Source organism: Tubulanus polymorphus, chromosome 1 (assembly GCF_964204645.1).
Source record: "Tubulanus polymorphus chromosome 1, tnTubPoly1.2, whole genome shotgun sequence".
Taxonomy (NCBI): Eukaryota; Metazoa; Nemertea; class Palaeonemertea; order Tubulaniformes; family Tubulanidae; genus Tubulanus; species Tubulanus polymorphus.
In genome coordinates, this window is record NC_134025.1 from 16,091,108 (window position 1) to 16,105,158 (window position 14,051).

Sequence of the window (14,051 nt, forward strand, 5' to 3'; positions counted from 1 at the left end):
TTAAAAAAGAACAGCATTTCTGTAAGTCAGGATAAATTAAATTACAATGAATTAAATCAATGTAGCATATTCCTCACCTTCAATAGAGGCAGTTGGTGTGTTTATTTGGGAATTTTCTTCTATAGGTTGTTCTTGTGCATTGGTGACTTCAGAGATGTCTTAAAGGACCGAGAAGTTTATCTCTGCTAAATCGTTAGCATTATTGACCATTTCTATGATGTTTGAGATTTTGTCATCAGCTGCAAAGACATAAAATTTTAATAATAATATAATTTGTAAAGTGCTGTAATTCAATGCTGAGACAAAGTTCAAAAGCGCTCCTCTGGAGTGTTATAGTATGCACAGAAAAGTACTGTTTTGAGGTGAGACTTGAATTGAACAGACGACATATCCAGAAATATTCACATGAGTACACATATAAAGGGTGTCTATAAAATGCATCTGCATATGTTTCCCATAGATTTGAAAATTGAATAACAGTCTATTTAATCATTTCATTTAAAAAACTTACATTCACTTTCCAGAGAAACATCAAAGGCTGCTCAAAGGTAGTATTCCTTACTACTGTTGCAATCTGTTGTTGGTGTTCATCAGTGGTTGCTGAAAATATAAATTTTAGAAATCAAACAAATTAAATTTGGACAATAAGATATCAGCTCTTAGAAAATATACTATTATAATCTCAAATATTTACTTTAATTTTGCTTACGTCGAATTTTAGGGCATTCAGAATCAGGCGACTCGAAGAATTGGAAAAATCGTTTTTGAGCCAATTTCCTTAATTTCTGGGTTGTTTTGATTCTGCGATAATTTTGTCAATGTCAAAAATAAATCAGTGGGTGGCCTCGCCAACTAAAGTTTGCTTCCTACGGGCCTGTTTGTAGTTGTCGCACAAGACCTAATGAATTTATTTAGCCTAACAGTATTTGCTATAAATTTCATATGTATATGTACTAACATTCTGATTGAGGAGCAGATGCTTCAGGTGTTGCATTTGTTGAGTTACATTGAGTGATTTTAATTGTAGCAGCATTTGTTCTGTCTGATTGAGATGGTGCATTTGAATTTGATGAATCGCTCTCACTCTCAGGAGAGACATTACTTCCATCTGATTCACCTGAAAAAATTCAGAAAGAATACATGTTACATGCACATTAAAATAATTGCAAGCTTGGGAGCTCATACCATACAACGGCGCACGAGAAGCTGGTGTACCAAGCAAACAGTAGGCCTACTTAGTAGTCTTAGTAGTTATAATTATAATATATTCCATTCCATCAACTATCATGTACAATTATTTTACATTAGGCCCTACTTGGGGCTTATAGTTACCTCAACAAAAGATCGTTACTAAGCTGAACAAGGACTTAATTACCTCAACAATAAAGAACTTTCTAATTAGCGAGCTGACCAGAAGTAGGCTACATTACAGTTAGCCTATGTAGCCTATAGTGAATAGTTGATTAGTGAATTGTTTCACTCTTTTCATTTTGACTTGAAATTTAGGCTAAAATATTCTCTGTGGGAACCCTGCAAAGATGATATATTTTTAGTTAGTTGGACTTACCAGTCAAATGAAGTACATTGTGGTATTCATATGCGGCTTGAATTATTCTTCGACACAGCTGGGTGTGCGACTCTTGATTTTTCAAATCTTTGTTTCTTGAATCGCTCTTTGGATTACTCCATGGAATGTCTGATGGCCCCCATGGCGTTCTTTTTGCCTCATTTTTTCCATCTTGGAATTTTTTCGCAATTTGGGTTTTCAATAAGTTTCGATAATAATGCCACTGTTGGAACTATAACGCGGAGTTCAATCAGCGGTATCTTATTTAATGATCGTCCATGCACAATTCTTAAAACCGGGAGCTCATATACGGGTTCGTCGATAACAATATCCTGCGCTGCTGGTGGTGCTATTTCCATCGTCGGTGTTGTTAACGCAATGTTTATTGATGTCGTGATGCCATCCAAGTTTTCCAGTATCGCACTTTTTGCCAGTGATGAGCCGATGACGGCTATTTTTTTTCCTTGGTTACTTTGTCCAAAATGTTCCAACCTCCATGTTCGTACTTTTCGCATAATTGTCGACACTTTTCACTAACTTACACTGCGCTTTCTGGGTTCGAGTATCCATAATGATAAAATGTAGGTATGAGGTAACGATATGATAAAATAAACTATATATGCGGTAACGATATGATGAAAAAATAAACTATGAATAAATACTGTAACAAAACTATAACAAATGATAATGTCCCGTTCGCAAGATTCTGTAGATAAGATGTGACCAGTTGCACTAACATGATCAGGTATGAGTACCACTGTAGTGGTTTAGGCTATATAATGTATCAGGCACAATAATAAATGTTTTGATTAGACCAGGGCTACTAGGCAGAAATTTTAAGGGCCAATTAGTCTATGTACAAGTGGTCTGGTGTGTTACCCATGAAAAAAGCAATCAAAATAAAGACAATGAGCAGAGTGCATGGTAATTGATGGTTGGCTGATTGCTTACATGTACCAGTGGTATAGGACAGACACCAGTGGTTTGGTGCGTTACCCATGAAAAAGCACTAAAATATTTGATTATATGCTTTGATTAAAATAAATTCAATGAACTAAGCTCAAGGTAATTTGGGCTCTATTCATATACCAGTAGCAGTTGTTTATTATTTCTGGCAATTAATTTTTCAGAAATGTTTCAAACCTTTTCTCTCAAGGAAAATGAGCAGAAATCATGAGCAGAAATCTAGAAACCTGAGCAAAAATTCTGAGCAGCTTTTAGAATAATACCTTAGCATAAATTCTGACCAACTTGAAACATGAGCAAAAATTCTGAGCAGCTTTCCAAAAACCTGAGCAACTTTCAGAAAGGAAAAAGTGTGCATGAGCAGAAATCATGAGCAGCTTTCAAAAATGAATACATTTTATACCTGCGTACTGAGCTTTGCTGTCTCAAACAAACACATGTAATTGTTGTGATAATTAACGGACTCATGGATTGAACTCCAAAACAAAATTTGCAAAAAAAATCCGGCAACATTGCTGCGATGTACAAAAGATTTCTTTCTTCATAATCCGAAAATGAAATCGATTTTACGAATTGAATATCCCAGAGACCTGTCCCTGTTAAATAAGGTGTAGGAATAAGATGTTTAGGAGGGTTGAAATTCAATAGGCCTAAGACCAATCCATCCGGATGTTAGGCCTACGCATATGCATAGGCCTACGTAGGCTAGTAGCCTCTACTAGGTTAAAGCTAAGTTCAATATAAAATGCATGATTTATTAAAATGCATGTATTAGTGATTAACTGGTTCTGACTTCCAATGATCAATCACAATCATTAACGATATTCTATTGGCAAAAATGAAGAACTAATTCCTAATGACTTAAGTTACTGCGGATCCCAAGAAAGATCTTTTTTTGTTCAAAAAACCTTTCGCTTGAAATTTTTTTTGTTCAAACCAATAATATTTAATTCGATTGAACCAATTTGAAAAAATCGTTGGGACAAAGTTGTTCTCGTTGGAACAAACTTTTTTGGTCCATACGAAATGTTTTTAGTTCGAACAATTGTTCGATCGAACAGAATCGTTTCCGTTCTTTTGTCAGAATGTTAAGTTTTCCGTTCGAACAAGTATATTGTTAAAAGTTTTTCAATCAAACAGAATTATTTTCATTCAAACATTTGTTCGACACAAAATTGTTTTCACTCGACAAAATTTTTTGTCAGGACAAAAAGTTTTTCACTCCAACCATAACATAGCTTTTTATTCGAAAATTTTTTTTGTCAGAACGATGAATAGTTTTCATTTGAACAAAAAGCATATTGTTCCATCAAGCGGAATTGTTTTCATTCGAAAAAGATTTTCTTGTCGGAACATTAAGTTTTTTGAACAGATATATTTTTCGTTCGAAGCGTTTTTCGTTCCAAAGAGCAAAATTCAGGTGGAACTAAATAGTCTTTTCGTTACAATAAGTATACTTTATTCGAACAAAATAATCTTCTCATTCGAACACAAAGGTATAATCTGAACCTGGGTTTTCTTTATCCAATATCCATATCATGCCTTTCAGGTTGACGCCCATCTTCCATGTTTCTGACCATGAACGGAACACAGCTTGTTTAGGTCAGTTTGGAAATGTACTCGGTTGGGTACATTTTGAATTAGGTCGTTTTGGAAATATACTCTGTCCGGTTCATTTTGGATTACTCTGTATATCATCTACCAGGACAATCATCCACTAGTTAGACCGATTTATTCCAAGTTTCGTTGATTTCGGCCACCTGTTTTCATTCAGAAAAATCTCATGGACTGTTTGTCAACCGTCCTTTTATAAAACCGTTTTGACAGTTGAACAGGATTCTAACTTCCCTTCAATTTTTATGGCATGGTGCGGTTGCATCAGCATACACACGATCGTTGACTCAGTATTCAGATGAGATCAAGAATACGAACGAGGATGTGCAGAAAACACGTTATCGCTGCTTTGCAGCTATATTTATTATAAGGGTTTTCTGTTACTTCCCAGAAAACCCTATTGAGATTCGCGTGTTTCTTATTACGGTTTTCTGTTTCTTCACAGAAAACCCTATTCATATTCACATGATTATTATTAGGGTTTTTGCTTCTTTTGCAGAGACCCTATTGTAATTGTACTGATTATTATTATTATTATAATTATTATCATTATCATTATTAGGGTTTTCTGTTTTCACAGAAAACCCTATTGAGATTCGCGTGTTTCTTATTATTAGGGTTTCTGCTGCCTTCGCAGAAACCCTACTGTAATTGTACTGATTATTATTATTATTAGGGTTTCTGCTGCCTCTGCAGAAACCCTATTGGATTCCTGCTGATTATCATTTTAACATATTTTCCACTGAGTTTCGTCACATAAAAATTATCTACTTCCGCGAATCTGAAAGTTTGTGACGTCATTTCATGAATAAACAAAGAAGGAATGCTCCGAGAATATCCAAATCACAGGTTACTGTGAATAACTGGGGTTCGACCATTCACAAGTTAAAAATGTACTTTCTTGTTAGTGAAGTAAGTTTATTCATACTGTTATTAAAAGCAGTTCCTTTTAAACATTCTATAATAGTATAATTTTGTTCGTGGATATCAATACTTCGAAAAATCAACAGCGGTTTATTTATTTATTGTACCGGTACGCGTTTTCTTAATTGAATTGAATTGGTCCGGGTGATACTAGTTAGCGTCAGAAAATGTCAGCGTCGGTGATACCTTGTTATCGTCGATATTAAACGGTCTAAAGTCAGTTTATACATCACATACATTACAAATTGGTGGTCCCTTGTACATGTACATCACATCGTGACGCAGCGGCGGTGGTAATGGCGGTGTCATAGAAGAACAAAGTGAGTTGAAAATACCTACCCACTGCAGTGCACCGATTAAGAGTGATTGCTAGCCAGAGACCAGTGACAGTCAGTAATGGGGAGTGATGGTAACGTTCGTGATTATGTTTTTATAATGGTTTTTGGACGTCAATTTCATATGTGAATTGTAGTCCCCATCTGATCGCTTGACTTGTCAGACTGACTTGTCACTCGTCCACCAATAGTAACACTATAAGGCCTTCCCTCCTGCATAGTTTACCCTATAGGCCAAATTTGTGCTTTGGGCCAAATTTGGTTTTCTTATCTAGTCGACTTTTTTTCGAAACTAATTATAACTGAATATGCGCTTAAACTGTCACTGTTATTTCCCCCAAAACCTGGCACATTAGTACTTAGCGCGTAGTAGCACATGCGCGTAGTAGCACATGTGGGTCAACATATCCATGTTGTGAGTTGACCCCTAGGTGGCACTCTTTCAAAAAAACGGAATGTAAAGAACTGATTTCGGGTGAAATCTTTGCTCGCATCCCTGAACGACATTCTATCCAGAAAGGCAGAAACCCGTTATCGCTGCTTGCAGCTATATTTATTATTATTATTATTATTGATAATTTCACACTGGATCTTACAGAAAATGTATTCTCAATGAAACCATATTTCATCACAAGTACTTCGTTGCATGGACAAATACTGCACGGGTTTTTTTACCTGATCCTCACAATTTAACCACTTCAACTCTCTTAACAGCGCAAATTAGCCCCGTATTGAATAGTTCGCCATTTAAGTGGAGCGTCGTGTTATTCTTGAAAGTGGAGTATGTTGCCTACTGTTAAAATCCCGGACAATCATATTCAAATTGTGTACTTTATTGTTTCTTTTCACAATATTGTGCGAGTAATATTCCAAGTGACGATAATATAAGAGGATGAATAATGATACATTTAAACATAAAATAATTTATATGCTATATTCAATTTGGGGGTGTTAGGCGGAACGATTAGTTGTCATTGGAGTCGCGTAGATCCGAGTTAGACTGGTTACTGCTATCTACCTTCAGTTACAGGAATCGGACACCACTCAGGGACGCCACTCGGCAGGTTGCTCGTCACTTCGATTATCAATTCAAGTATAAATAAACAAATTTATTACCGCAAGACTTCACATTCAGCCGCCGTCTTCAAACAGTAATTTTAACAATTACCCCTCATCACGGGGGATAGGAGATCGTTTCCAGGTCGCTTAAAGTATTCATTGAGTCGTACGCGACCTTTAGGCCAACTGAGCTTTACTGTCTCAAACAAACACATCATAATTGTTGTGATTATTTAAGGACTCATGGATTGAACTTCATCCCTAACCCTAACCTTATATGTACAATCTTTATTGCATCCCGGAATGAGAAAGATTATCATAACTTTACATAGTCTTTATATACAGAATCATGAGTATGATGTGAGAACTAGACGTATCGGCCCCACTCCGCGCGGTTGCGCCACCGTGCGGTATTAACGCGAAGCAGCAGAACACAAACATGGCCACTCTCTCAATTTTCAATGTTAGAAATCGTGTGTGCATTTCAATTATTTCGGCTGTTAGGGTTTTAAGGCACAATATAAGTTGATGATGTGATATGGCGATGTTAATTAATGATAATTCCGCAGTGAAGCTAGTCACGAACGGTGCCGATTGAGTGTACAGCTGCCAAAAACACTGAAATGTGCGTAGTTGCGTAACTATCTGCAGTGAATTGCAGACGAAACATGAAGCCTTAACGGCCGTTTAAGAAAAAATTATACCAATCGCAATTGTAAAATAAAAATGAGATAGAACCTAAGTTAAAATTCTGGCCATTTCTGAAATGTTATTACTAATTTTTAGTCAGTGCGGAACGTTTAGTTTTCCAACAATAATGAGGGGTGGTAGGTAGTCATGCAATTCAAGTCATCATTTATTACACGTTACTTCCGTGTAGTTGAAAATCTCGCGAGTCCTGGACCAAACTCCAATGAACAATGTGATCTGTGTGCTGGCCACAAATGCACACAGATCACACTACACTACCCATTACACACTCCAGTACCCACAGCTTTCATATATCCATCCAAATATTTAGTTCTTTCTTCCTGGGTGTCAGACAAGTATACATCAGGACTCACAAACTAACACCTAGTGACTTGTTTGAAAGACATTAATTAATTATTGATGAGCACTGACTACAGCTAATTACAATGAAAACATATTGAATAATGTCACATGTTGATTACGACTTTGAAGCACATTGATAATATCGTCATAAGTTATATTACATTAGTGATATCATTTTCATCATTAAGCATTTCATGTAGTAAGAGATATGAAACATTATGAACCGTTCGATATGAAATTGTAGAAATGTATGATTATAAAATATGTGACTTATATCAGGGTGACAGATAGAATAGTGAATAATAATACCTAATTGTTAAATGTCGTTCTGATATATTACATTTTGAGCATACAACTCCATTAGGAGGTCACCCCTTGGCGTCAATAAGACGTATAGTAACATTTTGAGAGATTTTTTTTGAAAAGCCTAGTGGTGAAATTCTGTCAGATGTGTCATGACTGTCGAGTTGTCAAAGGAAAGCCAAGGATTCTATCAGCTCCTTCACTACATATCCCGGCCATTGGGGAACAATTTTCGGAGATATTTTGTGATTGTGTAGGGCCTCTACCGAAAACAAAATCTGGTAATCAATACCTACTTACTATCACGTGTAAAGCGACTAGATTTCCTGAAGCTATTCCATTGAAAAAAATGATTGACCTTTAATTTGTAAAGCTCTGGTCATGTTTTTCCCCTTAGTTTTGACTTCCTCGATAGTTTCAATCAGATAATGGATCAAATTTTATGACTGGCATTTTCCAACAGGTTATATTTCAGCTAGGTATATCGCAAAGGAAGTCTAGTTCTTATCGCGTGAATCACAAGGAGCACTTGATAGATTTCACCAGACTTTTAAATCTATGTTAAGAGTATATTTTAATGAGGACGGAAAGGATTGGATGAAGGGGTAGATTTATTACTATTGGCGACGTGAAAGTCGGTAAAAGAGCCTCTGGGATTTTCGCCCTTCGAGTTAGTTTTTGGACATCAAGTGAGAGAAGTGATAAAACATCTTAAATACCATTGGTTGTCGGATGTAAAGGATGTTCCTTTATTCAAAGTATCCGTCTCATTTCAAATCTACACTTCATAGCGTATGGAAATGTGCTCGCTCAAACTCAGGTGAAACACTGATAGGACAGTGTATAATAATCTATAAATTGGAAATTCAACTGTGGTTATACAGCTTTAGTACTCTTCCCTGTTCGGTCCGATTCATTGACGGCTAAATTCCACGGTTCGTAGATAGTTCAAAAGCGATTAAATTATGTTGACTATTGAATACGAACTCCAGATCACCGAAAGGAATTACAATTGTGTCATATAAATATGCTTAAACCGTATAAAGAGAAAGTGGTATCTTGCATGTCTTTAAACCGACCGTTAGGCTCAGAATCGTATTCTAGTATTCAAACTGTAAATAGTTTAGTGGAAAATGCTGATGATTGTTATGAATTCGATAGCTATTTCAACCGTAGTAGTTTGGGTTGTAACAATGTTGAACTGTAACTAATGACAATTTTCTTGAAAAGATTAATTGTCATTTAGAGCATTTAGAATCCAACGGAAAGGCTCAATTAACTGATTAACTAATTGAATATAATTAATCATTAAATATTTCCCTAAATTATTAGAAAATGCTGATAGTAAGACCGTGGGAAAGTTTTTATCATTGAATGGGCGAATCACGGCGGCAGAGTGCACCTGTGATGAGGCGGAAATAGTTCTATGTAAAGGCAAAGCTTTTCAATGATTAGAAAGTCGGAGTTGGTTTGTCAACTTTTTTTTTCAACTATAGTGCTGCTATTTTCGTAATCAAATTGCTAGATTTCGATCGTTTCTCTCAAGTCATTGCTAGTAATTCAAGTGCGATTTTGATGTGTGTAAAGATACATCCTGACTAGCGTATTGAATGGCGGCGCCATGTTTAAGCTGCGCGTCGATCGTTGAATAGTGAAATTATAGGGTGGAATTATCTTGATTGTATCCATACGAATTTTATTAAAGGTTAGTGTCAACATATGGTCCATTACAGTCCCTCTAATTCATGTGGAGAGACGCTCTTAAGCGGGTGGAATTATCTTGATTGTAGAGACTAAGAGGCCCCATTTTTGTTCCTGCCAAAGTCACATATCACTACGCGATAAACCCTATCTCTATCACATAACTAACCAGAACTAGAGGACCAAAGGTCCTGTGCTCTCGAGGTACAAATTTTTTGACGCCTTATAAAACATTACCATTATGAAACCTAAACAATGTTAACCATTCAGCGTAATTTTACAATTCACAACCGTAAATCGATGGGCAAAACGTCACAGGTCTTTGTGTACACATACAAGCTATTTGGCAAAACATAATTGGCAAAGATGTAGAATGTCTGCCTGTGATTATATAATGAGCCCTATATTTGAACGTCGAAATAGTATATTGCATTGAATATCATTAGAAGACGTATTGTAATAGCAATGGATGTATGATTATATCAGAAGCGGCAGGCATAAATAGAAATCATAAGTAAATCGGATTATTCGGGCAAAATGGCGGATGTATACACGATTTGGAAGTCCCAAAGTAAGACCCTGACATGGAGGAATGACGAAGCTATCTACGATCCGTGTAGGGCCGGCGTGAATTTTATCGGCGGCTACAAGTGTTCAATATAAAAATGTGTAAACATATAATCTCAATATTGAAATGTTTTACAAACTATGTTCGATATTGGGGTATGCAGGTTTTCTATGTTTTGACCATTACTCGTAGTGCCGTTTTCACCTTCGGCCACTTCTGGGATATCTTCAAATTTCGTTCGGCATCGTTTCAGACTCAGATGAAGAAGAACTGGCGCGATCTTTCCGTTTGCCATCAAGGAAACCCATTATCAACCGAGATCATGTACGGAGTATCGGGATCGTAGTGTTTCGTGGTTTATACAACTTCACTTACCCAAGCGTGACTATTCAACTACAGGACGCCGATAACTATGGTTGATCGGTATCAGTTATTATAGTGTACTGTATAAACTTTCTGTCGAGTGAATTTATAAGTACCAATTCACGAATACAGTAGTTTAAAAAAAGCAGAAACTTAAACATATATTTCTTTTTGATTCTTGAATTGAACTAACATGAAAGAAAATTACCTGCGTTTGGCTGACCCAATTTGGCTCAATTTTGTCATCGATACTATCATCCAGTTTTGTTGTTAGCTTTTTGTACGCTTCTATGGCAATGGCAACCACTAAACTAAAATCACAAAGAATTCAATTTAACTATCGTATGTGATAAGAAATTGCATTATATGATATATAATTCGTTCCAGGACAACATGGCGGACTAGTTGAGAGCACACATTACATCAATGGATTATCGTTATGTTTAAGCTGAATTTTCAGTGATCGAGTATTGGATTTCATGATCGTGACGGTAAATTCTTCGAGTCATATACTTGAAATACTGGACCGAGTGTTGAACATGTGCATGTACATGTGCATGAGCGGGTACGTCAAAACCATATAATCACCCAATGCTTCACGATCAGTGTTCATAATGATCCGGTGTAGTGATCAATGATTGTCGGAAATGTCAGATCTGTCATTTCACAACTCGTGTATCATGAACGGACTAGCAACTCCATGGGACCTGTGGAGGTGCGGGAAGGCAACGATAGCACTGGTACAGGTCCTCCAATCACGGACAGTGACGTTTTTATATCACCTCCCAGTAAAAAGGAGAGGAAAACTCTAAAAACTTAATAGACTAGTGAAAAAAAACGCAAAATGCAGTCATCCACTACCAGTTGCAATGATACTGAAATCATCACTGATCAATCCCCACCTGATTCGCGTGCTTCACTCGACGAGCTAGATGTTAAATTAGATCAATCAAAATCAGATCTTAAAGCCAGTTTCCAGCTGATCAAATGCTTGAATTCTAGGCTCAAACAGGAACTTATGGCCATTAAAACCAAAAGTGAGGATGACGCTCTCAAATTAGAAACCTTTGGAAGTGAATTCAACCAAATTAAGCACGAGATTACTTCGAATAAACAATATTCCTGACGAATTAATCTGCGTGTTTATGGAATAGATTGTGATAGTGCTAATCTGTATTCTAACTATGTCACTGATAGTCCTGCCAGTCACTTATCTGCCACTAATGGGGACCCTTCTACCAATTGGAGCGATAAAACTGAATTTTACCGAAAAGTAAATTAGTCTATTAAGTTTTTAGAGTTTTCCTCTCCTTTTTACACCCATATTTTATAAGTGATGGGTAAAAATCAACGTGTGACAGAAAAAAATGTAGTTAATCATTTAACAATATCGAAATATGTGCTCTCTTTTTAAACTAATGGAGTGATACGCAATTAATCACATGGCCTGTATTAAAAGATAGAACATACAAGTTGGATATTTATAAGTCGAAACATGTGAACAGAAACTAAAACTTTGATGTCAGTGACCAGTAAGGAATTACACAACGACAATTGGCTTTAAACTCAACAAACATTATTAAAGAATGTTTCAAACAAAATGCTTTATATAACGACATGAATAAACTTGTTTTACAAAACAAGAAAGTACATTTTGAACTTTTGAATGGTCGAATCCCATTTATTCACAGTAACCTGTGATGTGGCGATTTTGGAGCCATCCTTCTTGATGACGTCACTAACAAGTGGTCACGGCCGTACGCGTGCACTCATTTCTTTGAAAATCTAGCTTCCTCGCGGAGCGGGACCTGGTGACGCTGCGCCCGGCCCCCTTCGCGCTGAGAAATATCTTATTCCCAGTCAGCAGAGACAGGTTCTAAAGATCATAGAGTGCATCGCTGGAGGGTTTCCGATCCATATAATTGAATATGAATTGGTGCGGTGGCGCTCTCAATGCGGAAGTTTTTGTCATTCCGAATTTTTCAGTCGGTGACGGACGTTTATCGTTGTAAGTGATGTAATATGTAAAAAAATACAGGGAAACCTATCTCAATTTGTTTTTAGCGATGCAATGCAGCGGAACTAATAAGGAACAATTTGATATATAACATGACCATAGTACACTATCCCTGATGGAATAATAAGCTCCACTCGACAAACTCGTTCCCGTGCATTTTTATTTATCTCTGTTTCAGCACACACACAGCCCCTCTACCTACCATCAATGCCTAACCCCTGTTCGACCAACTGTGGGCGTTTTCCTTTGAAACATAAGCCTAATTGTAAAAGATAAGCATTAATCTAGGTTAATGCTGCATCTTTATCATGAAACCTAAGAAAGATTATTCTATTGAGGCCTATTCAAATTTTCTGTCCACTACCACGTGGAAAAAGACCCAGTCAAAATTGTGCATCACAAATTTTCTGTCCACTACCACGTGGAAAAAGACCCAGTCAAAATTGTGCATCACGCTTTGACGAAGAAATTGGTTCTAGGCTATAAATTTTACGACTCAAACGAATCTTTTCCTCAACAAAGCCGCTTTTAGTTTGATGCAAAATGTCATTTGCTTTTAAAATGTGTAACTAGGCCTAATCAAAAGGATATTTCAAAGCAAACTTTGCCGGGCCAAGAGCCATATTGAATTCAATTTTTTCCGAACCATTATGCCTCTTTCATCATAACATTATTTATCCTATTTCAAGATCTTAGGCCTACAAGTAGAGAGGGCCTACGTTGGGTTCAAATCAGAATTTTAAGATTTATTCATTTAATTCCAGGTTTTCACTGTAGATTATTAAAGACATGTGTCGTTGTGGGAGTTCATTGTTGTTTCATAATCCATCATTTGTAAGTGTAAGGCTATTTGAGGGATTCGAAACCGACATTTTGTAAATTTTGTAGCTTTATTACGTTTAATTCCAGATGTTTATCATGACGCCTTCGTTTTGGGGGTTTGTCAGCGAGTTGGTATGCTGTTGGCAGAAGTAGTTTGATAATTCGTTTCATGTAAGTAAATAGCTATTTGAAGGAATCGAAACCAAAATCTGTATAGTGAATTTTTTAGTTGTATTTTGTTTGATTCTAGGTGTTTATCATGAATAGGACATGATTCATTTTGGGAGTTTGTGTGCAAGTTTGTATACTACGGAACCCCGGAGGGGACATACGAGAAAAAAAAATTCATTTACATTAATCCGTGCGCACGGACGTTATTGCGATTAGTCAGTGCGCATATGGTAAGGGCGAGTGTATGCGTTATAGAGCTCAGAGAAGTGTTACAGTCCTGAAGAGAAGAGCTCTATAACGCATACACTCACCCTTACCATATGCGCATTGATATTATAGTCGAAATAATGTCCGTGCGCACGGATTAATGGGAATAACGTCCGTACGCGCGGATTAATCGAAATAACGTCCATGCGCGCGGATTAATCGAAATAACGTCCGTGCGCACAAATTAATCGAAATAACGTCCGTGCGCACGGATTAATCGAAATAACGTCCGTGCACACGGATTAATCGCAATAATGTCCGTGCGCACGGATTAATGTAAATGAATTTATTTTTTCATACGACCCCAATTCCTCAGATTTA

The 14,051-nt window shown here is 36.8% G+C and overlaps 2 protein-coding genes across 14 annotated transcripts in view; both read right to left on the reverse strand.

Moving 5' to 3' along the window:
• Positions 1–14,051, reverse strand: part of LOC141915498 (uncharacterized) — a 473,311-nt gene that overhangs the window by 247,980 nt on the left and 211,280 nt on the right. For all 13 annotated transcript variants that reach the window (XR_012620964.1, XR_012620965.1, XM_074807054.1 and 10 more), the window contains one exon: positions 10,662–10,764. Coding sequence is in view for 11 of the 13 variants with exons in the window: in XM_074807054.1 (XP_074663155.1) it covers positions 10,662–10,764 (103 nt within the window). In the remaining 2 variants the exon portion in view is untranslated. The remainder of the gene's footprint in view (positions 1–10,661; positions 10,765–14,051) is intronic.
• LOC141915157 (uncharacterized) lies at positions 136–2,137 on the reverse strand. Its single transcript, XM_074806577.1, has 5 exons — positions 2,110–2,137; positions 1,568–1,738; positions 959–1,117; positions 512–600; positions 136–239 (listed from the first exon to the last, which is right to left on the reverse strand). Exons 1-5 carry the CDS (start codon positions 2,135–2,137, stop codon positions 213–215), a joined length of 474 nt encoding a protein of 157 aa, XP_074662678.1. The 3' UTR covers positions 136–212.

Excerpts from the sequence above, each read along its gene's own strand:
- LOC141915157 (XM_074806577.1), bottom strand. The coding sequence starts at position 2,137 with ATGGATACTCGAACCCAGAAAGCGCAGT. Across the intron at positions 1,739-2,109 it reads TCGAACCCAGAAAGCGCAGT|ATGGAAAAAATGAGGCAAAA; the intron begins GTAAGTTAGTGA and ends AAAAATTCCAAG. Across the intron at positions 240-511 it reads TGTTTCTCTGGAAAGTGAAT|CTGATGACAAAATCTCAAAC; the intron begins GTAAGTTTTTTA and ends ATGTCTTTGCAG.